The sequence below is a fragment of the Megalops cyprinoides genome, chromosome 4 (assembly GCF_013368585.1).
Source record: "Megalops cyprinoides isolate fMegCyp1 chromosome 4, fMegCyp1.pri, whole genome shotgun sequence".
NCBI classification, from domain to species: Eukaryota; Metazoa; Chordata; class Actinopteri; order Elopiformes; family Megalopidae; genus Megalops; species Megalops cyprinoides.
In genome coordinates this window covers 14,343,236-14,370,594 of record NC_050586.1, presented here as the reverse complement: position 1 = coordinate 14,370,594, position 27,359 = coordinate 14,343,236, and the positions used below count along the sequence as shown (strand labels likewise).

General features: G+C 43.1%; 1 protein-coding gene across 2 annotated transcripts in view; it reads left to right on the top strand.

Annotated features, from left to right (window-relative positions):
- The window catches only part of LOC118776367 (calsenilin-like), a 40,474-nt gene that overhangs the window by 1,584 nt on the left and 11,531 nt on the right, over positions 1-27,359 (top strand). Inside the window, exons 2-3 of one of the 2 annotated variants that reach the window (XM_036526684.1) lie at positions 11,774-11,948; positions 24,103-24,105. In XM_036526684.1, coding sequence (XP_036382577.1) covers positions 11,774-11,948; positions 24,103-24,105 — 178 coding nt within the window. The remainder of the gene's footprint in view (positions 1-11,773; positions 11,949-24,102; positions 24,106-27,359) is intronic. The other variant, XM_036526685.1, reaches the window with a different exon arrangement.

Below are 27,359 nucleotides of genomic sequence, written 5' to 3'. Positions count from 1 at the left end.
TGTTGTTACAAGGCATTTGCCTTTGAAAGGGCAAGGACATAATATTTCAGGAACTGTTCAGGAGATGCCAGGCAGGCTTTTTGCATTTAGTCCATGTGAATCTTGCAAGATGGTGTTTTTTTCTCATCTGAATTAGATTCTGAGATTTTGAGCTTTTTGAAATTGGTCCTGCTGACACATTTTAGAATCATCCTGATGCATAGAAGCCCAGGAAAAGTGCCCTCTGCCATGCAAAGAAGTATTTTGTGCCAAGGTAATGCTCAGCCCATTAACCTCCCATACGCAGGTGATGTTTTTAGAAAATGCAGCTGCACGGCTCTCAGGCCTCTGTCACTGCTCATTATTATGTTTTGTTTCCAAAAAATAATGATACGTTGGCATAGAGGGACACTGAGGCTAGAGGGAGAATACTGCAGGTGCACTGAAACAGTTCATAGCATGTATGGAGGCTTTTTGATTACTAACATGCAAAGCTTGCACACAACATGCATAACCATTTGGCATGAACTTTGACACTTCAGCATTGCAAAATGTCATTGAGTAATTAAATTAATTTTCTGCTTGTCTCTTTTCCAACCAATTGCGGAATCATGAAAAACAACCAATGTCTTTTTTCTCTGTTCTGCACAGAAACTCTCAGTTCTCTATGGTCATTCAGTACACTCTAAAAGCTCTGTGTAGGTCAACAGACAATACATACAAAAATGGTCATCAAGACAATATGGCCCGTCACATAGACAAACAGTCATCAGGTCAGTAAGAGGTCCTGGGAGAGACAGACAGCCACTTATGAATAATTTGGTGAGGTCTGGGCTATCTGTAACCTCATCTACAGGGGGAGACAGCCAAAAAATAGAATGGGGTCTGATGTTCACGCCACTCATAAGGCATGAACCAAATCATTGACGGTATTCTCTCCTTTGATCATAAAGATATTGATATTATTTTTTTAATCAAGCTTTTTTAGTGGTTAAAGTGCTAGACTCTAATGGGGGTCACGGGTTTGAATCTCGGGCTGGACAGCAATATTGTGCTGAAGGGCAAGATATCTAGCTTGAAATCAGTAAATAGATGAACAACTGGTTGTAATTTGTAAATTAAAAAATATTTAAACTGTGTAAGTCACCGTGACTTAGTGTAGCTAAAGAAGTCAATACTACAGTCTGGTAAAGACAGTGGGCTATTCCGGAAACCTATCATTATTGATGTCTGTTATTGGAAGATAGAACCTCATCTTTTCCATTGAATGCTCAGTAAAAAGAGAATGGGTGAAAGATGGCCCTGGCTCTCTATTGACTCTGCCCATGACTATAAACTCTCCCACAGGATCCATTATGTGTGTGCATTGCCCTCACTGCTAGGGGAGTGGACAGGATAATTGAAACCCTGCTTTTTTATTACAGCCGTTCAAGTGAGAGTCTCTCCAGGGTGTTTACATTCCCACTGCAAGAGGGTCATATTCATCAATATAAACAAACACACTCTCACCCTTTCTCTCTCCCTCTTTCTCCCTGTCTGTCTCAGCACACACTGGTGGCAAGAACACGGACTCATTCATAAAAACGCTGAACGCACAATGAGCTTCACATTACAGAGAGTCTCAGTTGCGTGGCTCCACAACACAAACAGATGTAGACACTGAAGGGTCCACACACACACACACACACACACACACACACACACACACACACACAGGTGTATACACACGGATCACCCACCCACACACAGAAGCACCAAAAGGACTATGGATGTGGGCACAGAGACACGCACACAGGGAAATGGTCAGTGGACTGATGCAGACGTGCACGGTCAAATCATCCATAGCAATTCAAGTGACCGCTCTGATGTCAGTAATGGTGTGCAGCTTATTTTTTAATGATTTCATCATGCTCCCTCTTGCTCTCTCGCTTCAACTCGAATAGCTTTTCTGCATGAATTGCAATTCTGTATGTACTGCCTGTGCTTTTGCACACTTTTTATAGAGCAGTGAGGGCAAATAATTCAAGAACACTGTGCACTAATTAATAGTAAATACCACTACTATTGCCAATAATGATAATGATGTAAAAAAACAACAATGTTTATAATCATAATCATTATTATTATTGTTAATAAAGTATTTCATGCATTGCCAAATTTATATTTGCATTTTAGAAATCATTCTTCAAAAAAAGGTAATGAGGAGTTAATAATGAAATGTTAATATTTCATCATTAACTCAAGCATCATGTATTATTGATGATGTCCATGTTTAAAAATCATTTTGTGCTTTGATGTTCAAGAGGGATGCAGGTGCAGGTGGGCGACCCACTCTGAGGCTTTGATACTCTGCCATATACTGGGTGCATATTGGGCAGCCAGGGGTGCGCTGTGCGCTGGTACAATTTATCATTGTTATTGCGCATACCTTTGAGGGAAGTGAAATAATGAAATCAACGGCATTGTGTTGATTTTGTAGTTTGATGTAATGTATTAAAATGAAAAAGAAGCTGAACTCTGTCTAGCTGCACCTGTGTCATCCACCGCATAGCCAGCCTTATCTCAGTATCCAAGACATTTTGTCATATCTTGATGGTCACACGTATGTATTTGGTTAAAGTCTGTCTTTGCTTTGTATGATGTGGTAGTGATGAATACTTGATGCATATTCAATACTTTACTTATTTTATTCTTTACTCTAGAGAGGAGAGATACATAAGCAGATAGATAGATAGATAGATAGAGAGAGAGAGAGAGAGAGAGAGAGAGAGAGAGATTAAGTAATTACTGTTATCATTTGGTTTACTGCTTTGCATTGTAGTCCATCCGTCAGCTTTTGGTTTCAGTCCCTGGGGGTTTGATTTAGTCAAAGTCAGACTTAGACAGTACTGTGGAGAGCACAAGAACGCGAGGAGGACGAACAGTGTTCAGTGCTTGGGAAAGATAGAATTTCTGAGTTCAGGTATTTTGGAAGATGGATGGGATTGTCTTGTTTTTTTGAGTAAAGCTGTGGTTGGCCATTCAAATTTGACTTAAATATGGTTGACCATTATGAACCTCCTCCTGTAAGCTCAGAATCCTTAGATCCACTTCCAATCAATAAGGCTGGCTGGGCTTACCACAGAAAATAATCTGCTTTTCCTGCAGGTGGGTGTATGATCACTTAAAGGCACCAAGATGTGAAACAGAGAGGCTTTCTGTGTGTGAGCTTATCAGCGTATGGTTTGTACATGGTGACAATTTCATTGTTAAAAAACTCATGGAAAAGCAAGACTTTTTCAGAAAGTCATCCTCCATTGACAGGACTTGTCTAGCTTTTGTCTTTTACTGTCAGATTTAAGCCTACTCTGTCATTTTGAGGTTTGCGTGGTTTAGAAAATGTTAATGATTAGTTGATTCATCAGAACTCATTGCTTTGATAAAGTTTCTGATGACATTTTCTATGTAATAACACTAATACTACTAGTACTACAACTACTACTGATAATTATTATTACTGTTATTACTGTTGTTGTTTATCCTTATTTAATTGCATAGCATATGAGAGTGTCTGCTAAATGCATGTAATGAAATGTAATTTAGCATATGTTATTTTCCAAGGCAACCCCCAATGGCCATGTTTTTTTTGCATAATTATCCACTTACACAGCTGCATGTTTACTGCAGTAATTCAGGTTAAGTGCCTTTCTCATTGGTAGAAGGCATGTGAAATACAGAGTACTGGTTATGGAAACTGGCTGGTAACCAGAGTGGTTCAGGTTTGAGTCTCAGTTGCTGCGGTACCCTTGAGACAGGCACGCAAACCACACGGGCACGGCAATTACAAGTTAACTGTGAGTGTTTAACACTTGCTGGGATGTCCCCTGTGCATTTGTGACCTTTCAATTTATTTCCAGATACACATTGATTTAATTATAGTCTGAAAGGTGGGGAGGGGTCTGCTCACCAATAATAGATTTCATCAATGTGGACTCTATGGCAGTGATGGAATAGTCAAGATCTCTTTCTTTTATAGTTAGAACCATGATCGAAAGACATTATAATGTGGAAGGTTATGTCATAATAGACTCAGGGTGGGGACTCAGATAACAGAGGTGGGGTAACTGCTGGTGGTAACCAATGGAGACCAAAGCAGTTGTTGCTCTTTTTGGTGTGCTTTAAGGTAAACATTTAAGAAAAAGGCAAGGCAAATACCATTAACATATGATGGTATGTTTTGGTTATCTGAATGCTCATTCAGCTGTTATAGGAAGCATTACAGTGATAAGGATATGGGTAAACTACTCCACCATGTCAGCTGTATGTCTATCAGTCAGATATCTTGCAAAATATTTATCAGCTACTCTGTTCTGTCACTATGCACACTGCACAGCAAAAAAGATTTTACACAAGTCTGGTGAATCACAATTGGGAATCCTGGGTCTAATGTATAGATTGCCATGGAACTGCACTTAGTACATTAGGAAGTTGTAGATGTAGATGTCTGTGATTGAGTATATCTGTGTGTCCGGGTCCTGTCCTAAGTCTGCAGTGCATGGTATGACGTTTTAAGGGCTGTTCTGTGTGTGTGTGTGTGTGTGTGTGTGTGTGTGAGAGAGAGAGAGAGAGAGCATCTGCTTAGTACTGGTCCCTGTCATCTCTCCATCCCTCTCTGCCTCTGTGGTCTGACTTTTCTTACATCAAAATATGTGAGATATGCTATTTGTAACTGTACTGCGTAGCATTGTCAGTAATGTTTGCGAGAGACACGAACGCCTGGCCTCTGGCTAAAATGATCACTGGACATCATTATAGCACACACCATGCAGCCAGCTGTCCCAAGAATGGACCAGTTTATCTCTCTCTCTCTCTCTCTCAGTTCATCCTCTGTGTAATTCTCACCAGTTCTCTTTATTTGCTTTGAACTCTCATGCAAAACTGAGCTTGATGCATCCTCTCCTGTTTTGATGGACTGTGTGCTGTTTATTATTGCTCGTTTGATTTAGAAATCTTGTCAGCGGGGAGGCTGGGAAGCGGATAACACGATGCCCCTCTGAAAGCACCTGTCTCTTGATAAAAGAGCTGCTGCTTTAAAATTTGATGCGTTTTGAACTGAGCAATTGTTTCCCCTGTCCCGATCCCCGCTGTCAAGGATGATAGGTGCGGGGAGCTGTTCCGCGGATGGTCGTTACGTAGAGAGAAATGGAGAGAGAGGGACAGACCCTCCTCAATGGCCCTTGTATTAATTTGTGCCTATATCGAGCAGCCATTCATACGGAATTAGACCTGGAGCAGAGAAAGAGGGGTGAGATGTGCCAGAAAATGTGACAGTCAGAGGGAGGGAAGGAGAGGGAAGAAATTGGGAGGAGGAGGGTGGGGAAACAGTCCGGCAGGAAAAAGGATTGAGGCGTAAATATGTTTGGAGAGACAGAAGGTAGGAAGGAACAGGTGCTAAAGTGTGAGTGGGAGGAAAGATGGAAGGAGGAGAAATACAAAGAAAGAGAGAGGGATAAAAGGAAGAAAGGAGAGGGGTGCGTGTGCGTGCTCTGGGGTTTACTTTCTCTCCGTCGCCTTTCCCATTTTGTGACAGGGGACTCGGCTGGTGCTCCGGCTTAAGGGTCTGTCAGATTTAAGCGCCGTGTGGGCGGAGTTAGCAAGAGAGAGTGAGAAGCCCGGGTCCCTCGCCACTGACACGGCTGGGGCGGAATTCTCTCCAGATGGGCTGGAACTTATCCAAATTGCGAGCTCGGATTAGCGGGAGCTTCGTTGCGGGGCGGGAGATGGGGGGTTGCCACTAAAAATAAAAACCTGCCTGAGTCGCTCTATAACATGACGGGACCAGGTCTACGTATGGAGACCCACTCCAGCGAAGCGGGGATCTTAATCAGGCATGATTTATTAATGGAGGAGCCCGCCTGTGACGCGGAAGGGCACAGCTCCCGTCCCTCCATCTTCTTTTTTTAGAGCGTGGTATATCACATTCCAATATCTCTCACTCCCTCTATCCCCCCATCCCTCATCACACAGAAGAAAAACTGATTAGAGCAAGAAAAGGCACAGAGAAAAGAATAAAAAGCGTATAACTGTCTCTTATGAAACAGGGAAATAATAAGGGCATCTGACTTTCATGCATGTTCGGGGGCAGAGGAAGACACTATAAATACGTACGTAATGAGTAATGCTGAATAATTGATTACCCAATGTATAGTTCCATAGCCCCTGTAGCACTAAATCTTTTTTCATTCCCTTGTGGTTGAGGCTGTTGTCAAAACAGGCTTCTAAAGAGCTTCTCTGGGCAACATAGCAGCCACAGTGTCTGCAAAGATGAGTAGAAGCACAGGGTTAACCCATTAGTGGGAGGTCTTTACCCAGGCTTCACTTGAAGAAAGGTGGCGTACCATCACCCATTGGGGTAGGGGTTAGAGAAATGGGAGAGTGCTCTACTATAGGCCACTCTGGCGAGGCATTTTAAACATGACTGTAGCACACACATGCATACAGAGATACACATACACAAATGCACATACACGCAGTCAATGAAACATATCAACAAACATGCACTGACTCTCCCACACACGCACACTCACATAAAACATAAAAATACATTGGAACACATTCACACACAAACAAACAAATTCAATCTCATACACAAACACACACTCATCACTCACATACGCACACACACACACACACACATACACATAGACAGCAGGTGTATGGCTAATGGAGCTGTCAGAGTTGTCAGGATATATCCACCACACCAGGCAGTGATTGACAGCTGAACTACTGCTCACTGACCATATTCCATATTCCTGCCTTCCATCAGCATCTCTGCATCCATTTCTGCAAATGCGATTTCTCTCTATCTGGGACAATGTGCAATTTTCAGCATAATTTCTCATTTCGAGTCTTTCACCCAAACTGAGATACTGCAATTCACATTGGTGGTCCCTAGCCAGGTAGTCCCTGAGCATGCTGGGAATTGTAATCTCCGGGAGTACCTCCCATTGGCAGTGCTGCTCTGCTCCGGGTGTGTCAGTGCGCCCTTAATGTATGCTGCCGAGCTGCTGGGCTCTGGTGTGAAGTGACTCAGGCAGGGAACAAGCTGTGTTCAGACACAGTGAGTGTGTTCAGACAGTGAGAAAGCAGTGATGTGGTGAAAATGACCAGCACTGCAATGAGATAAATGCAGTGAGGTAAGCAATACAGAAAAAAGGACCTTCAGTGTATAGAGAGCACAGCAATACAGAGATAGATCAGCTGTACATAGAGATAAACAGTGAAGAGAGCAGCACTAGGGAGTGAGAGCACACATAGCACATTAGTACAGCGTAATGATGACAACATGACATTCAGCCCAATACAAGTTATTTATCTATGCCTCTCATGCATTAAAACAACAACAACAATAATAAAGATGTTATTTGTTATATAAATAATTACATAAATTATATATAAGATGACACCACTGTGGCCAGTTTGGTTTTGAAAAATCGAGGAGTTCATTGACACTAATACACACACTGGCCACTGATTCCATGCATAAATAAGTCTGTGCAACAAAATGCCTTCTACTTTCAGTGTGAAAAGAACATTTGGCTAATTACCGTGCCACTTGTGCCATCTGGCTTTATCAAGATTTATTTATTCAATGTAGCGTACATACAGTTAACTCAACATATTGTCCTCCATTTGAGAATTTATACTGTATGTTGAGCATAATTCTGATTTACATTTCCACTGTTTCTAGTTGATAGTTCTCAATTCTCTCATCTTAAAAATTTATCTGCCAAAAATTATAATGATACTAATGTTGTTGGAATCGGCTTTGACATGTCAAAGCACCTTGAATATGACCATGTTATGTTCGTGTGACCCCAGTGGTTGCTCTGCAGCAGTTTCTGCCAAAATTATTATCTGAGACTGAGCAACAGTGTTCCAAGATAGTATGGCAGTGTAGACTAGGGTGACCATACGTCCTCTTTTTCCCGGACATGTCCCCGCTTTGGGACCTAAACCATGCGTCTCTAAACGAGGACATGTCCGGGAAAAAGAGGACATACGGTCACCCATAATGTAGACAGTTAGCAGCTGTGCAGAGCATTCTGTGAGAGCAAGAGCACAATAGGAGAGACCGGCTAGCAGAGAGAGCAGTACATTTATAGCAGGGATGACTTAGTCTGGTGTGTACGAGGGCCGGATTCTGTTCATCTAAAGAGGCAGAGAGAACACATGCACTTTAAAAGAGAAAAGGGTATATTGTCTAGGGACCTCAGAGCGTGTCCCTATAAGAGGAGACATTTTCGTATGAATTTCATTACCAGTGAAAAAATTGGAGAACTGAGTCCCAGTGGTGTGTCTGTGTGTGTCGTAGTATCTGTCGTAATTTGTGTGTGTTTGTGTGTGTGAGTGCATGTGTGTGTGTGTGAGTACATGTGTGTGTAAGTCAAGCAGCATGTGGCACAGTTAGCAGAGTACAGATAACAGCAGTGTGTTTGAGTAGAATTAACTGGAGTCCACACCCTCAATCTTACTTACCGATGACTATACATGTGAGCTTCACTGTCTCCCATTAATAATGCAGCACAGTGAGGGCCTAATCCAGTCACCTTCAAGCCACTAAACGTGGCCCATACTGCTTAAGAGAGGAGGTAGGGGAGGAAGAGCTCAAGCACAGGGACTGTAAATTATGATGTCACAATCAGCAATATGCATCATCTCATGGAGAGAACAGAGGGCTCCATCTCTGTCTCCCTGCTATATGCGCGCCTGATTTCTTGTTATAAAAACAATGTCCACAATATGAAAGCAATCATTTATAACCGACCCCCCCTTCCTTTTCTCACATGAAAGACTGAACTCCAGCTGGCCTTTTTTGAAACACATTTTCTGTTCTCACATCTCTCTTTATTTGCTTTTTAAATTTGGTTTAAAATAAAAAAGATCTTTTGATTAAAGGACTTGTAGATTTATTCTGTGCCTTCTCATGTGGCCATTATGTAATGTTCTGTCTGTCTCTTTCTCTCTCTCTCTCTTCCTCTCTTTCTCTCTCGCTCTCTTTCTCCCTCTTCCTGTAGAACGTACAGAAATAGTTATGCAAATTTATGCTCCGCAAAGTGGTTTTATATAATCTTCATATCTCTCACTCCCTCCATTCCCCTACCCTGTCCCTTTGCTCCTTTACTCCAACTCCAGGATTCATTATGATAATAACGTTCCTTTTTTTCCTTAGAGCAAGCCCGGTTATTTTTTTTTAAACTTTGCCTTTCTATTTATAAAGAGGAGGGCAGGTGTGCGTGGTCAGAGTTCCTGGGGTTGTTGAAGCCATTTACGCTCCCCACTGTTAACCGCGCCCTCCCATGCTTTCAGGATCGAGGTTCATAGGTTCTGCGACAGCAGTGGATTGGAGTCAGCTGGATGTTGAATGTCCCCCTCTCTTCCCTCCACTCTCATTTAAATGGCTCTTTAAAACACTGGACTTCAGTGATACCACCTCTTGACTAAATGGGGATTAATTTAAAACCCCCTAGTTCTGTTTTCCGACATCTGTTGCAGATGAGCTCCTGGGTTTGTTTCCAGTTCATTGCGTGTTCCAATTAGCTGTGAAACCAAGTCTCTACCCCATTGTGTCTGAACACTGCAGCTAATTGTCTCACACCTGTATTGGGTAACTAAGTTGATCCTTACCTTTCTGTCCAGAGTGAATATGTGGTATACCTGTCTGCTATTGTTTCTATACAGCTTTGAAACTGTAGTAGTAGGTATATCCCCTGCAGTTTGTCCTGGAAACCCTTTACATTCTCTGGGTGGAGAAGCAGTCCCACAGAACTGGAGCTGTTTGTTTCTAGTCTCCATTTCTAAACGTGTGCTCTTACTAATTTAATGTCATTTGTGGAGGTCCGGCTTTTCCTGAGGTAAATTCAGCTTGGCTTTGAAGTTCAAGTCTCAGAGAAGACGCTGAGAAACCAATTAAAGCAACACGGTCCTAGCATAACATTGGAGAGAGCCGTTCCTGCCCTCGGGTCCATTTCAGAGTGCAGAAGGACCTTTGTCCCTTTGTTCCTGGTCTTCCACCCAGTCTGATGGTTTACTCCTGCTGTTTCTACAGAGTTTGCATTATTGAGTGGCTGTCTAAATGAGACACTCAGGGGTTGTGTTTGTTCCATATTCAAGCACAAGGATAAGAGGGGCTTGAGGGCTCTGCATTTAATCTTCTCTCTATTTTTTTGCTAAGTGACCACCCTCCCCTAGGAGGACCGTTTTATTTTAGGTAGAATAAATATTACAATAATTATACTTATTGTTATTATAATTGCAAACCTGTTTATAAGCATCTGCTCTCATGCTCTGCATGGTTTTAGGGGTCTGTCTGGATTATTTAAAACCCCAAGAACACAGGTTGTTAGAGAAAAGGGGATTGATGTTTTGAAGTGCCTTGTTACTTTTATTGTAGTCTTGTTCCAGAATTTCTGTTTTTTACATTGCCAGTGTAATCTTCTTCACATGAACAAATAGGATCACAAATACTGAGCTGCACACGAGCACACATCTACACAGGCACTCCAAGTGACACAGTGAGCCATCCACAGACACACACACATGTGTGCATGCAGGCACGCAGGCACGCATGCACACACACACACACACACACGCACACACACACACACACACACACACACTGATAGTCTACAGTTTGCTTATTTCTCACTTCTCTAACATTTTTTTCCTGATCTGTCCTTCCCCTAATCTTTGTCTGCTGGTCTTTTTACTCATTTCACCCTCTTTCTGTAGCACTTTTGTCCAGCATGTATTATTCTTTCTCATCTTTTATTTTTATGCTCTACATGCAAGTGTTCTTCTCATCATTTTGCATTTGATCTTAAAAAGTCAGGGAGTGGATAGTCTCAGAGTGGATAGTTTTATTGGACTTGCACGCTTGCAATTCAGCAACTGTGATGACTACCCAGCCTGGATCAATAAAAAGTATGCCCTGACCAAAGCCCTTAACTCCACCATTATTCAGACATTATTGAGTGGTGACTAAGATGGTCCTCACCTGAATGTAAGAGGCAGTAAACCTGCAATGCCACCTGGGGCCACAGATAGTCAACCTGGCACATTGTGAGTCATGATTCTGCCACTAAAGGGCACTGCAACAACGGCAAATTGATTGTTCAATACATTTAACCACTCAGTTCAACCAAACTAATGTCCTGGTATATGTCCCTGTCCCCCCTCTTGTCTATAGTAAAACGCTTCTTTCTCTGGTCTGTAGTAATGTGTCTTTCTTTGGTATGTAGTAATGTCTCTATCTCTAGTCTGTAATAATGCTTCTCTCCTTGATCTGTGGTCACACCTCTCTTTCTTGGCTTGCAATAATGTGTCTCTCTCTCTCTCGTCTGTAGTGACACTTCTCTCTCTTGACTTGCAATAGTTACTCTCTTTCTGGTTTGTAGTACTGTTAGTCTCTTGTCTGTTATAATCATTTTTTCAGGATACTCAAGGCTGTTCCATTAATAGACCAAGGAATGATTTTAAGCCCTCCACCCTTATTCTCCCACTCTATCTGTTCTGTTGTTACACCACTGGACTGCAGATACCACCCACTCCCATGGTCTATAGTAACTTCACTCTCTCTAGTCTGTTTACACTCCCTCACCCCTCAATATCTCCAGTGTGTAGTAACCCCTCATTCTCTCTCTTTGGCCATTTTATCAACCTCCCCCATCTCTGTAGTAAAGTCATGTAATCCACAAAGCAAATCCCCCCCCCCCCCCCCCCCCCCCCCCCCCCCCCCCCCCTCTCGGTCACTCAGGAGGATGGGAAGGTGGTGGACGGCAGCCTGCTGGGGGATGCGAATGGGGTGGAGCCAGGCCCCCGGGGGCAGAAGGAGAGCGGGAAGTGGCAGAGGCCCAGATTTACCCGTAAGGCCCTCATGAAGTGCTGTCTGGTCAAGTGGATCATCGCCAGCACTGCACCACAGGGGCCAGGTATGGACCAACTGTTAAAAAAAAAAAAACAAATGACAAAAAAACAGGTCCCTAATTTTAAAAGCAGGGTTTTTGACAGCCTCCCAACAGCCTCCCAATTTTAAAAGCAGGGTTTTTGACAGCCTCCCAACAGTCATTTCGGGTGCGGTCTATCTCTAACAGTTGTTGCAGATAGTCAGCAATGGAGTACAGAGTGCAGGTTGCAAGCTTAAATTGAGGCTGTGGAACAGCTTTAATGGTCTAGCACTGAGGATTGTCCAATCTGACAGGCCTGTGGGCTGTTTGTTTGGATCGTGGGAGGACGTGCCGATAGACCTGCGGCTGTGTGTGGGGGTTCCTCCTCCCCCTCGGTCTCCTCTCCGCATGTTTGAATTATTGACCGCGCTCCTCGTGTGCTCGGAGGCGGCGGCTGCCACGTGCGTGGTCTCGCTGCAGCACTCAGCGCAGACTCCCCGCTCCCGGCCTCCATCACTGCCCCTGTCTCCCCACCTCCTCTCGTCTCAATTGTTAATGACAGCGTTCACTCCACCAGGGGGGTCGCCTTCATCCCCAGCGCCATGACCGTCGATGCTTTTTCTTCTGCTGACTCCGACACCTTTTTTTTTTTTTTTTTTTTTTTGCGCTGATAGCTCAAACTTGGGCGAATCGAAACTTAATTTAACCAGCCACCTACACACGCTGGCCGTGTCACGTATGTGCGACATTGGGGACACGTTCTCTGACATGCGAGACTATGGATGCATGGTTTCTCAAGTGTCTGCTTTAATGCAGCAATTTGTATGCGCCGGAGAATGGATGAGAACGGTTAGACAAGAGCACACACAGTCCTCACCCACAGCCATAGAAAAATAGGAAATTTATAGTTGTTTGTGAGCCAATGTTAAGACCCTTAATGCCCGTAGTGGTAAATGAGTTTATCCACTGCACACATCAGTGAACAATAAAGACCATTAATTTTCTCGTTATTTTCAAGGTCTTGCTCCCCAATGGCTTATTGGAGAGTGAAACTTAATTAGACACAGCTTGGATCTAATTAAAAGAACAGAGGCATTGGCAGTCAGAGATATTGATTGTATTGATTGGTTCTGTTCGGGCAATATGCTCGCCCACAGATACAGGTTGCACATCTTATGACAAAGTTAATTGGCAGTGTGGAAGAAATGCACAGAGAAACGTAGCTCCTCAGTCATAAGGCAACATTGACTGTATGGTGGTGTCCATGATGGGAACTGTATACAAGAGTACAGTATTTCATTGTGGTAATGACTTGTCACATGAGTGGTGGTCTGGTGCCCTCTATTGTTTTAAAATGGAACTTGGCTTTGGAAACATACCACTTGAATTCTTTTGTTTTGATATACTGTATTATTTTCTTATTGTTTATTTTTACTAGAAATATGCAGTGCAGCTGTTCAGCATATATCTTTGTAACAAGGTTGTTCATCCAAGCATTACATGTTAGGTACTTCAATAGTGATTTTTCAATTCGACTAGCTAGAAACTATGCCCAGTTTGAGTTGAAAAGAGGAAAACTAACTGTGTGTGTGTGTGTGTGTATGTAGACATGGGGACACAAGGTCCCAGCGCCAAGGTATCCTATGTTGAAATCCTGATGTTTCACTTGCATGTTTCATTCTTCTTTCATATAAAGCCTTAATATAAAGCATGTGCATTGAAAGACACTGCCCCCCAGCTGTGGACTTCAGTGGTGAAGGATCTGAGAAGCGCATACCTACGAGCTGAACACTGATGTGTGGTAATGAACCGCTGAGGGACCACCCAGCCTTTCCAGTGGGTCACAACAGTGTGGGATGTCATCCCCATCCATGTCCAGCAGGAGGCGTTAGCGAGCAGGGCCAGCTGGGGCTATCCGTGATCACACACCCCTCATAGCCAGCAGGGAGAGTACGCGGTCCATCGCAGCACAGCAGGGGAGAGAGAGAAAAGCATCGGCGTTGTGCTTTGTTAGCACACAGGGCTTCACCTGGTTATTATTCAGTTGCTATAAATAGAGAGAAATCTATCTGGAGAGAGAGCAGAGTCATCATTGTGTTAGAGGGAAATGAGATACAGAGATGGGGAGTGAGAGAGAGTGATGGAGGGATGAGTGGTAGTAACAGGGATAAGGGTGGGGGAGGCTGAGCCTTGTGCTCATGGGAGGGCTCTACCCCTCAAAACCGATGAACCGCAAAACAGGGTGCTTGTTGAACAACGGATCTAATATTGAAGCAGGCGTTCGCTGTGCAACCATGACACCCTCTGCTGACAGAGATGCCAGTGGGAGTAGGGCTGTGAATTGCACTGTGATAGACTGTGAGCACAGTGTGACTCAGGGATGTTTTGGTCACCTTTTTTGGGTCCTGACTGGATCACATTGGTAGTGTCCTGTTGGCCTCTCGTGAGGTCAGACCGCAAAAAACTCCTATGAAAAAAAAACTATGAGTCTATGAGCCTATGAACCCTATTGAAGTCTGTGAAGCCTATTCATTCATTTGAAAAATGATTAGGCAATGATTAGAAAATTGAACACGTTAGATGCCACACTTTGTGCTTCATTTTTTGGTCCCTTAGGGTCAGGATGCCGAACAGCTTCCAGTAACCAAGAGAATAAAGATTATTCCACTTTCCATTAGTAATGCAGCTAAACTGATTATATGAACTGCTCATATAGAGCCGATCTGGAAGTGACTAGAGGCACAGAAACCTGGAGGGGGAGACATAGTCATGACACTTAATGCAGTTAGACTCAAATTGCCCAGTGTGGTTATTAAGCTAAATTGTAGCTGATGAAAGACAGAATGATGGAGACAGGGCGAGATGCTGCGGCTGTCTTTGTACTGCCTAGTCACACGGCTCTGCCTCTCCACTTTGATCCCATTGCCCCTTTTAACTGATTTGATTTGGTGAGAAAGGGGTGAAGCGGCAAGAAATAGTAGCAGTGAGAAAGGCAGGGTGATAAGGAAATGAGAAGAGAGAAGTAGATGATCCTTTGGAGAGAGAGCTCCAGAGGAGTGCATGAATTAAGGAAAGATAAAGACCAGACTGAGGAAGAGAGGGAGGGGGGTTGGGAGAAAAGAAGGGAAAGAAATCAGGGAGAACAATATCAGGGAGGCTGAGAGAGAAGGCGCAGTCAGAGGAAGTAACTGGGACAGAGAGCAGACATTATCTTAGCCTCTGAAGAGCAAACCTCCTCTGACTAGTCTTACTATTACCATTATATCCTTGTACCTGACATGTAAGCAGCTAGATTTCTATGGATACCAGTGTGTATTAAGTGTTTGACTGGAAGGAGACCACAGCCTAGTCTAAGGCCAAGACAAAGATGAGGGAAGGAAGAGCCCTTTTACTTCAAGGCAGGTGAGGTTAAAAGTCAACCCAGCAGAACCCCCAAGATAAATGTATCCTTTTTTGTTTGTGTGGCAAAAAGCAGCAGTCACGGTTTCATGTTGCGCTTCTTCTCAGCATATTCCTTTCAGTGACGGAGCAGCTTCCAGTCAAGACTGCTAACTCTGCTTTCCAGCTGAAACCGTATGACCTGCTGCAGAAGGCGCCCAGCGAGTGGGGACTGCCCGCACACCCAGGTCCTCTTTTGGGCTGGCACTCTGAGGAAACACAAGGGAAGAGAGGAAACAGGAAACAGAGGTGGAAGTAACCAGAAAAGGTAGATGATCCAGAGTCCGAGAAATTTTGAGATTTTGAAGACGGAGGGAGTTTTGGGGGCTGTCTCGTGGTCCCTGGGGTGGCCCACATCCTGGGGTTTTAGGATCAGGGGTTTATTGTTGACCTAGTGTGACCCATCCAAAGCCTGGACAGCACTGCGTTCAGTTGTGAGTGGGAAGCTGACATCAGGGCAGGTGTGCACAGTGCTCAGTGTTGATCTCAGAGACCCATCCATGGGTGGATCCCCTCTGTGCTCAGTACACTCTACTACTTTTCAGGTGTGGAACCCCTCTTTGTTCTGGCCTGACTGAAGTGACCTTTTCAGGGGTGGAACCCCTCTGTGCTCATTACTGATTGGAGCGGAGTGTTCAGGGGTGGGACTGCCCCGCGCTCAGTGCTGATTGGAGAGGAGTGTTCAGGGGTGGGACTGCCCCGCGCTCAGTGCTGATTGGAGTGGAGTGTTCAGGGGTGGGACTACGCTGTGCTCAGTGCTGACTGGAGTTGCGTGTTAAGAAGTGGCGCCGTGCCGTGCTCAGTGCTGGGCCACTCTGGTCGGGGCAGGTGCGGATGCAGGTGAGCTGGTCACCATGAGCCGGTGCAGGGCGGAGTGTGAGAAGGAGCTGAGCAAACTGCTACGCTGTTTCTTCGGCTTCATCACCGGCACCCTCACTCAAGGTACAGCTGCCTCCCTCCCCACCTCACTACACTGTGCTTCTGTCCACATACAGCAAGCTAATGCTTACTGCTTTCATTTTATTACAGTGTATTAATTGCTCTCCTTAAACCTGTATTTTATTAGTAGAACCTCTTGTCTAGTGATTCCTTTCCTTTTTGTCTCAATGGTTGTAGAATGGATAATTTAATTTTTAAAATTTTTTAAAAATACAGGTATTTTGGCTGTTGGTGGTTTGTTGAAGACTCATTCTTTGTTGTTATAAAACTCAGGGCATCTCGCATATTGAACGTAGGGAATGCGCTGTAGAAGACTATGACTGACCGCGCTCTACACCACAACCTTGCAGCTCCAGAACTATCACTTACATTACTCTGCAGATGTATGTAAATACTGAATGTAGAGACTGTAGCTGTCATAGCTGTTCTCTGGATTTTTTGCTCTCAGATAAAGTTGTGCCTTACCGCGTTTGTGAACCTTTTAAAGCAACATGTAGGTTCATCACAGCTGAAAGCAGTATAAAAGTTTCTGAACAGGTCTTAAGGAAAAACATATTTACATAATAACCAATGACAATGCATGAATCCTTGCTGTCTGTTTAGCTCACTTATATGTGTCTGCTAGGGATTTCAAGAGACTATAACTTTGTCTGTGTGCAAGTGTATCCAGCTATTGATATACCTCTTTTATGGCTTAGCATTTCTGTCTGTCTGTCCGTATGTCATTGATGCACAGTAAATATCTCTGTGTGTCTGGATGTCCCCATGTTGTTTAGTTTGTATCCCTTTTGTCTTTCTGTTCCGGTATGCAGATATTGAGTTAGCTGTCCTCCTTCTTCCCTGCTCTGTGCCCTGAATCTCTGTGCTCTTTTTCCCTCATTCTGTCTCCGCATCTCGTCCTGTCTCCCCCAAGTTCTCACTTGTGTGTGTTGTAACAAGAATACAACCGAGAGTGTGCCAACCTCTCTGAAATTTAAAAGCTCCGCAGTGATGTTTCCCAGAGACAGTCCTGTCTCTTCCCCAAGTCCTGTCAGCTGTGTGGGGCAGCAGGGTACTGAAGCAGAGTGTCCACTAGTGTAGAGGCTCCAAATGACTCTTACCCACAGAGTGAGTATCTGAGAAAACAAGTCCCATGAAAGGGAATTAGCTTTGTAATGGCCATCGGTTTGGTGTGTTTTTGGTATGACCAAGCTAAACACTTTCCTTGAGGATTATTTTGAAAAAAAAATTACTTACATTTCCCAGAAGTCTTTGGATTAATTTCAAGCATCGATTACCTGTACATTTTAAATGATAGCTGCAACATAATCGGTGGATAGTTTTACAAAATTCTGCTCTTGATGTCTCATCTGATTTCTCCTCTGATGCCCTTTTTTAAGTTTAATGAATTCATTCACACAAAGCACACACACACACAGAAAAATGATTGCTAATTCAATCATTTACAGTGGTGATACTTCATATGAATATTTATATGAATTGTACAACAGATGTGATTGTTCAAGATTCCGTTTGAAAGGGTAGATTAACTGATACTGTCCTCTGTTGCAACATGAGTCCCTGTCTGTGTTGCATGTGCCAAAATTGGGGACATACTTCCTTTAAAAATGAAACCTCCAGTTCAGCTACATGGTGTTAAAGTATAATACTGTATACCTTTGAATACAGAATAACTGAATACATGAATAAATGATGAATTTTATCAATTGCACTGAATGAAATCATCTGCCAGATGACTAAATTTAAATGTGAAGTTTTAGATTTTGATAGTAAATAATGATGATTTTGATGAAATTCGAGAAAAATAGGCACACTTGGATCTCAGGTCACTGGGAAACATATCGGATTGTCAAAAAAGGGAGCATTTTACAGTAATCCCAACAGCCAGTCTTTAAACTGCAACTTCAGAGAGCTGGAGACTATATTGGTCATTAGTTCACTATCACCCGATGTTGTGGACCTGTTTATACTCCTCTGAATCCTCTCTTTCTCTCTTTTTGTGTGCTCCCCTGAGAATTTGATAATGCAGTGCATGGTCTAATCCCCGCAAAGAGATGGAGCAGTAATACCCAACCGATCCATTACCTAAACCTAATTCTGCCTTAAAATAACCTCTGTTGTAAGAGCCCCATTTGCACCTTCAGAGAGATTCTAAAAAAACATTTTATTTCATTTATCTTCCTCACATTAGTTCAGAGGGGAGAGGGAAAGAATGTTTTAAAATTACGCCTAGTTGTGATGTTTTTGCTTGCGTAGACATAAATGTTCTAAAACAAGTTGACTGAGTTTGCTGTAACAATGAGTCATTAGCGAATTAGAGAGATAGTCCGAGGAAGTCTCTCACCCTGGGGTTAAACCAGGCTTAAAGTAAGCTCTGTATTGGGAGAATAATGAAGATGATCTGATGCTTAACTGCTGCATGGTCACCAAATCCATGAAGTTTCAGTGATTCTTGGATCTTTTCCCAAAATTATCTGACTGCTGATCTCTCCAGTTCAGAGCATTTTGATGGTTGTTTTCCCAGAATTATCCGACTGATGATCTCTCTGATTCAGTGGACTTTGAAATGAACTTATTTGCTCATTTTCTGCTGAAAGATTATGAAATATCTAATACAGTTGTTTGGCAATAACAATATAATATAAGGAGACTTGCCAGCTCCATCCTTTGGGATTAGTAATAACATGAGATATTTTGAATTGAATTAGTGGCCAGAAAGAAATATAGACATTTACATTTTTCTGTATTTCTATTATATTTATTTATTTCTTTTTCTAGGGATAGTAAATCAAGAATTCCACTGTTATAGAATGTGCAGATTTGCAAAACAGCCAAGTAGGCTGTCTCTGTGCATACATATTAAAATCTTAAAATAGTCAGAAGCACTTGATATATTCTCTCACATTTCATACCCATGGAACGTTTCCTCCTTCAAGTCAATTGTGATATCATTAAAAGTATTAAATCACAAACGCTGCATTATAAGGAAAGAGCGCCCCTTTGTGGGCAGTCTCAGAATCATTACGGTTTTTCCTTAGCGCAATCCCTCGACGTATTTCCAATAAAAATGTGTCGATTTACCACATTTAACGACAAAGAAACCATACAACTGTAATCTTGTTTTTATACATTGCAATAGTTATTCCAAATATTGAAATACATGTTAAAATATGAAGGATTCACATAAATAATTCGTGTGAACATAAAATGTACCCAGCTTTGAAAATAAAACAGTGGCATCTTTTAAATTACTGATTAAATTCAACATTTTATCTGTAGTCAATATATATATATATAATTTAAAAGGTGTAAAATATTTTACAGTAAAAATGTATTCATGTTAAATATTTCTGTGATTTTATAAATTTGCTGTGCTATTTAACTATAATGATGTACACCAGAAAGTTGCAGTATGTTGGCCTATTCGTTGAAATACGTTATTTCCTTAGGTGACCTTTAAAACTGTAGCTTATATTATGTTACGTATCTCTTTATGTACTTTGATATGTACTGAAGCAGTTTATGCTAAGTAGGCTACCTTACACAAGAAGCAGAGGTGGTGTCCTGTTTGGGACTTACTTAACCATTAAACTGCTACACTGCACTGGTGTCCCCTGTTGCATTCACTGTGGTGTTTTCTCAATCTTTTGTTTAGATTGATTCTAGCTTCATCCATGCGCAAATATCTGTCTGATGCTCCTTTTAGTCATGACTTACTTGAATCGCGACAGCCTAATAAGCAGAGCAAACAGTATTGGCAAAGGTGAAGTTTAAAAACATGCAAATGGAATTAATTTTTCCGCTGAAAACACCTAGGCTCTTTATCATGAAACCATCACTTGCAGCATATATGGGGATTTCAATTAAGAATCTGCAAAAGTGAAGTTTATGCTTTTGATGTCTTTGAATTAAGGTGGTCAATTTAGTGGTCTTTAGTTTTAGTTTAGTTTTTTTTTTTTTGTGAAAAAATGACACAGTATTACTAGACTGTGCAAGCATTACCACTAGAGGGCATCCAAGGCTGGGGCAAGAGAACCACAGGACTCTAAGAGGCAGTCTGACTGATGTTCTCTGTGCAGTTGAATTAAGTGCCTGTGTGTTTTCATTGTGCAGATTTAGACAATGTTGAAAATGAAACACAGATTCACCTAAGGCTGGGAGGAACAGGATATGAGAGTGGTATTTCGAGCTGGAGTGATAAGGAGAAAGGGAGAGAAGTAGAGAGAGGGAAAGAGTTCTCTGTCAGTAGTTATTCATAATCAGAACGTGAACGACATTGGAACAGTGAGTGCTTTACTTACTCTTAATTTAAAGTACTTGAAACCTACATAAACACAGTTAAGATCTAGAGAGACACGAAAATCAAAGAACAGCATAAATAATGGATGCTTCTGGGAAGTGAAAGTTTTAATTGTTCTTTGTTATGGGTGAATTCATGAGACAGGTGGAAAAAGTGGACATTCTGAAAGAACTGCAGGTTCAGAGAGGGAGAGGAAAGCAGACAGAGAGAAAAGAGCGGATATGGGATAGCAAAGGAGACTTGGCAAAACGTGTGATGTTTTATTGGAAAGGTCGTGCTATTTGGTGAGCGGCTTTGATGTCCTTCTCCAGCTCACTCTCTGTCTTGTCCTGCTCTGTGACTCAAATGCAACCACATGCAGTCTCCAAACAGACTTGGAAATGTGGTAATATCAATGAGAACAGCACACGCATGCAGACACACACACCTTTTGGGTCAGTACCTCTGTCTCTCAGTTGATATATTATATCTCAGCTGAGGTGGTCAGTAGTGGACCTTGAAATTGTGGCCATTCTGATTTGGCTTTATATTCTACTTTTTATGAGATTTACATGGAATTAGGATTTAATCCTATGTCTTTAAATCTATGTCCTTTTCTGTAGTTAACTTTACATAGTATCTGTATGTTATGTTAAAATGTAATATTCTGTGAATTTAGTTAGACTGACTGCTAATTTGAGGTGTGTGGGATTCTGACTGGCAATGGGGGGCATGATGGCCACTTTGTCTTTGGAGACACGCCGCCGGTTCTCACGCAGAAGCTTCCTGTCTGACTGCAGGCACAGCACTGCACGGTACCATCGTTCAGGTACTGCCTGTCTGTCTGTCTGTCTGCCTGTCTGTCTCAGTGCATGGGACTATCACTGAGGTACTGACTGTCTGTCTGTCCACCTGTTTGTTACAGTGCATGGTCCCATCCCTCAGGTACTGACTATCTGCCTGTCTCGGGACACTGTATCATCCCACACGTGCCGTCTGTCCATCTGTCTGTCTGTTTGTCTGTCTAACTGTGCTGTGATTCTCAGGTTCTGAGTAGCCATCTGTCTGCCTGTCTGTCTGCATGAACTAAACAGTATCAATACTCAGAGACAGTATATCTGATGGTTAGCATAGCTCTGCTTAGTCTGATACAGGACAGAGCTCTTTGCTGCCCACAAGAGATCAGCACTCCCTCTGTAAATATCTGTTTCTCTCTATCAGATATCTTTGATCCCCTTGCCAGCAGACAGCCCTGTTCCTCTGTAGAGTGCTAGTTTAAGGGGTAGGTACTGAAACAGCAGAAGGGGCAGACTTACATCCCTATCTTGGATCCACTTCCGTTAATCACTACTATCCAGTTCTGAACTGAACAAAATTTTATATATTCCAAGAACTGTGATGCGTCATTACAGTCATAGTACCTACAAACTGAATACCTGTCCACATTTGTGATATGGTTTTTTACTTGTATGCAAGGCTAGTATATGTGTGATAAGGTGTAGTATTATTGTATAATTGTAAGAAGGAAGCATTACAGTTGTGGACAAGGATAGTGCCTACATTTATTATCAGGGTGCTTTGCATTTATTGACAGTGGGTATTACATTTGTGATAGTGTACAATATTGCCTTTGTAAGAAAGAGCTGTTATAATAAGGAGGTATTCCATTTGTAAGTAGAGGGTATTGCATTTGTAAGAAAGAGGTGCTGTATTTGTAAGTGGGGGTTGTTGCATTCATTGTCTAAGGGTACGACGTGTGGGAAGGGAGCATTTTTTTCACATTTGTAAGGAGCGATGTTACATTTATGGTGTGGTCATATATTTTTGTACAGGGGGTGTTGCATCGTAAGCAGAAGCTGTTACATTTGTGGGCAGGGTGTAATTCATTTGCATATATGTGTGGGTGGTTATTACATTTGTGGTTTGTACAGTGCCAGGCTGATCATCTTCCATGTGGTATACATGCCTACTATGTATTTTAGCACCCAGAGTCAAGAGGCAGAAGTCTGCACATACTCATTTTTTTTCTTAATCAAAGTTGCATCAGGAAGCGTTGAAACACTAATGCTTTGTCCTCCCTAAGGAGGCTTGCTTTACTTTACTCTTTGGCAAACAGAGCTGTCAGCTGTTTGCTGAGTCAGAAGGTTGCATGTATTGCTTGTGAAGTTTAAAAAGCCTTGTGAGTGTATGCGTTTTATGAAATTGGGAAATGGGTCTGACCACAGGCTGAGATAGGTGTTTATCCGTGACATGGGAAAACAGTGAGCGGAAAGGAGAGAGAGGCTCATGAGTTTGGATGGAAGTAGCGAAATGAGGGAGGAAGGGAAAGAAGAAGGGAGGGAGGGGGGTCATGAGGGTAGGAGTGATAAATGGACCCAAAGACAGAGACAGATGGGAAGTGGTTATGGAAAGGGTAGCAATGAAAGTGGATGACATGTTACTTTAGTTTAAAATGTCTTAAAATGACTCTTAATAGATCATCCACTCTGAAGCCTAAGACATCTTGCTTTCACAAACAGATGTATTAATGTGTACAGGAGAAACTATAATGAATGAATGGACTGTAATGAATAATTTTTTTTTTTTTTGCATGAACAAACCTTGGTCAGGGGGCAGTTATTGCCAATATCACGTCAGGAAGATTCAATAATCTGGCGGAGGATGTGGGCAAAACCCACTGCATTCGCTGGATATTGAGTTGATTGGACTGTCTCTTGATGCATTGTTGGAATTGTAGTTCTTGTATTGTAGTCTCAACATGGGGCAGCCAATTAGGCTTGTCTCTCCACAACAGTATCTGCATTTGTGCAGGAGCACTGGGGCAAGATTAATTCAATCCTATGATTTATCAGCATGTAGCCAATGGCTAATTTTTTTGCACAGATCCACAGTGCACCACAGTGAGGTGGGCACCGATTGGAGGCTTTCATCTGAACAATGCACGGGTGTCTCACGACTCACAGGGTGCCTGAGAGCGCTGAGACACAGAGACCCTTGTCGGTGTACCCACCCGATCCCCGGCAGAACAAAAACAATTTGTTCTGCCTATGCGGGCTCCCAGTTGTACTTTATGTACTTTTTCATCATTTATATGTACTTTTTCATCATTCGACTGATCTTCATTGTTGTCAAATGACACAACTAGTTTCAAAACCAGGCCAAAGGGCTCAGTCTGCATTTGAGATGAGCACCTTTCAAACTGAGCCACTCAGAAGCCCCATTAATTGGATTATTGACAGCATCTTTTATTAAAACCCTTCCTAACCACTGAGGTCATTGGTGTTAAATGTAGAGTCTGAGCACAGCTACGTGGGTTACGTTATCACATGCCTGTCATGTTTGGAGCGTAATGGGGGATCATCATGTAATTTAACTAGAGCCTCAAGGTCACGCACCCACTGCACTGGACCACCAGGTCTCAGAGGAACAAATATGTCAGTAGCCTTTAACCTGAGGAGTGACTGAATGGGTCATCCCAAACTGCATGGTCTGGCTTCGCTGTGCCGGGCTGCCGCGGTGCATATCGCAAAGCTGTGAAGGTAGATGGTAAAGAGGATCCCAGCTCCTGAGTGGAATGTTGTGTCAGCACAAGGTCCATCATTTAAAAACCTGTTAACGTTTTAGTGGCCGTCTCAGAGGAGACAGGCCAGCGTCACTCCGGCAAGCTAAAAGCTCCACTTCATTTCCTGCACCCCTCTTTTCTCAGGAGCTAGGGTTTTAAATACAGCCTGTCGTGAGAGAATGAGGATGTATGTCTCAAATAGAAATGGCTCCCTTCGTGCACACACATCACTGCAGTCACAGGAATGTGCACAATCATGTAATTTTCCCATTAAATTTAAACAAGACACTGTTCTTGGTCAGCCATGAAATATCTGACAGAAAGTTACAAATGCAGCTGGATAGTTAGATATTGGGTTGGATGAATGTCGTTCATGTAGCTGGAATAAAACAGCACTTGTAAACATTCAGCAAGGAGGTAAAGGATTATGGGTAAATATAATACTTGCAACCAAATGTAATATATTAGCCTCAGTGCTTTGTATTGAACCAAAATGGCTGCCCATACATTGGCTTGTCAGAGCAAAGAAATGATACTCCTCCCTGACAATATTCAATGAAACAACATTATGGCCTCTGTCTTCAACATCAGGACACGTCATTTCTCTGACTCTTCTTCTGACTGTCTCCCTCCATCTTTCTTTCTCACTCCGTCTGTCCCATTAATAGCTTCTCTGGCCCCAGCCCAGTCCCCATTCTTATTGCTGGTGGAGAGAGAGGGAGAGAGAAATAGAGAAAGAGACTTATCGATTTCTCCTGCTTCACCCCTCCTCCTCCTCCTCCTCCTCTTCTTACCTTCACTGTCTCCATCATCTTTAACTCAGTGCATTAGTAAGTGCAAACTCATCAGTTATAAACTATGCCTCTCCTCTGCCTCCTCTTCTACTCTCTGACAGGCACACGCATACACTTGCACACACACATACGCACACACACACATTCAAACGCATATGCACGTACACACGTGCACACAGCCTGATAGATTGACGGGCTGATCGGCCCTGACACACCTTGAGAACACAACACTCTACGCTGACAGTGATGTGCATTGATACAGATCAGTGCTGATGTGAGCACTGCACTGTGTCAGCAAACACAACTTCATATCAGAGATCCTTCCTGTTACTTCTGGCAGCTCTGTTTCACAAGTTATGGTGAAAAGGTTGGTGAAAAGTAAAGACGTACTGAGAAGATTTTTTCAGTTTGTTTTATCATCCACAAGTGACTATACAAGTTTAACATTTGTACATTTAAAGGGTGGGCCAGTCAGATCACTGATACTGGAGCTTCATTTTCCTGTAAAGATCTCACAGAATCCTCACAGCAAGAGGTTAGCCCCGCCGTGACATCAGAGTACAAAGTTTTGCCCTACCTGGGTGTAACTGACACCAAGAATGCATCAGATTCAATAAAAGGGGGATTTTCATTGTGGCAGAGACTTGATGGGTTAACTGCAGGCTGGTGACAGAACCATACCATTATCTCAGTCATTTTCTTTAGTTTGGAAAACTCAGTGATGCAAAAGGGTGATTAAATGATAGCTGATGCTTGAAACTGAGGCATGTAAAGAGAGAGCAAGAGAAAGAGAGAGAGAATGTATGGATTGTTACTTATGCTCCATCTCTGATTGATGTTTTGACACATTTTTTTCCTGTTATGGAGCAATGAAGGAGACCTTGATCCATCTCTGCTTGTTAAAAACCTCCCTCTCCTGCCTCTTGACCATTGTTTCTGTCTCCCTGAGAATTGACTTCAAAACTGGGCTGATTCTTAGGCAGGTAGATGAAACCAGTGTTTCTTCAAGGACTTATGTCCAGATACACCTCCTTCCATCCCCACTGGTCTGACCTGGAAATTTTCAGGTGTGTTCAGTCCTATGATGTTCTTAATTGAACAGAAATGTTCAATACACTGCATATCTGTCCAAGCACTTTATGCATGTCCATGCATTCTGAGAGGAATCCCTCTGCCTATAGAACATCTGCACTGACAACCAGACTGGGTTGCACCTTTCATAAATGCCTTATTATTTAATAATATTTGTGTGTCAATGTGTGTATGTGTGTGTTTGTGCATGTGAGCGTCTGTGTGTGTACGCAAGCTCAGTGGAAGTGAAGCCAGCTGGTATTCTGGGTTCCACGAAGTTCCACACTGAGCATTAACTGGGCTGGAATCTGAAAACTATGGGCCTCTGCTGTGTGGGCTTTAGGACGTTGAGCCCTGTGTCTCTCCTACGATGCTCTCTGAGCCTGTTATCCGAGGAGGAGAGGGAGAAGCAGAGGGAGGGTGGGAGTACTGGTGGGGGTGTCCCTGGAATATGATCCCTCTTATCTCTCTCTCACTCCCTCTCTGAGTTTGGAAAAAAAGAGACTTTTCTCCTGGCATCCAAGCTGATATCATTGTGAGGAGAGAGGGAGCAGGGGACTGCGGTCGGACAGAAGAGATAGCAAGAACGGGATTGAGGGAAAAAGAGGAGAAGAAGTGGATTGTGGCTTGAGAGAGAGAGAGAGAGAGAGAGAGGAGGCATGAAAGCGGGAGGAGAGAGCAGAGAGAGAGAGCGGGGGGGTGTGGGATGGACACAGAGACAGGGAGAGGAGGGGAGATGGACAGAGAGGTGGAGTGGATAGCGAGACCTGCCGAGTTCAAGCATCTGTAGTCTCTTACGGGACACTGAGAAAGAGAGCGGGAGAGAGAGGGAGGGAGGGAGGAAAGAGAGTACGAGTTGAAAGAAGAGATAGAGAGAGAGCAGCCTTTGGCGTGGATGTCGGAGAACGAAGGCACAGGAGACTGTGGCACCGACTGCGAAAGGGTACAGGGAACACGAGCAGAGAGGAGGGATAGGGGAAGGAGGTTGTGGACCGCCAAAGGGATACCCCCTTTGAAGATAGGAGGACGAAGGAGAGAGAGACAAGCACAAAGCCTTTCATTTCAGTGGACAACGCTTCCATCTGGTGAACGAATGGACTCTGTGAGCACGTCGCTCAAATCTAGCATTCTGTTTGAGCTATCCACTGTGGCCAAGGGAAGATGTCAAGAAGAGGGTGACAGGACTGGCACCCACCACTGACCGGAGAGGGGAGGGGGGCGAGGAGGATACGGAGGGGAGGAAGAAGGACCCGAAGCCAAAGACTGTATCAGGAAACGTCAACAGGAGAGCAGAAGTTTTGGGGGATTGCCAAGGATATGTGGAAACCTAATGTGAGGGGGAAGCAGATCGAGTGACACAGGAGGAAGGCTTT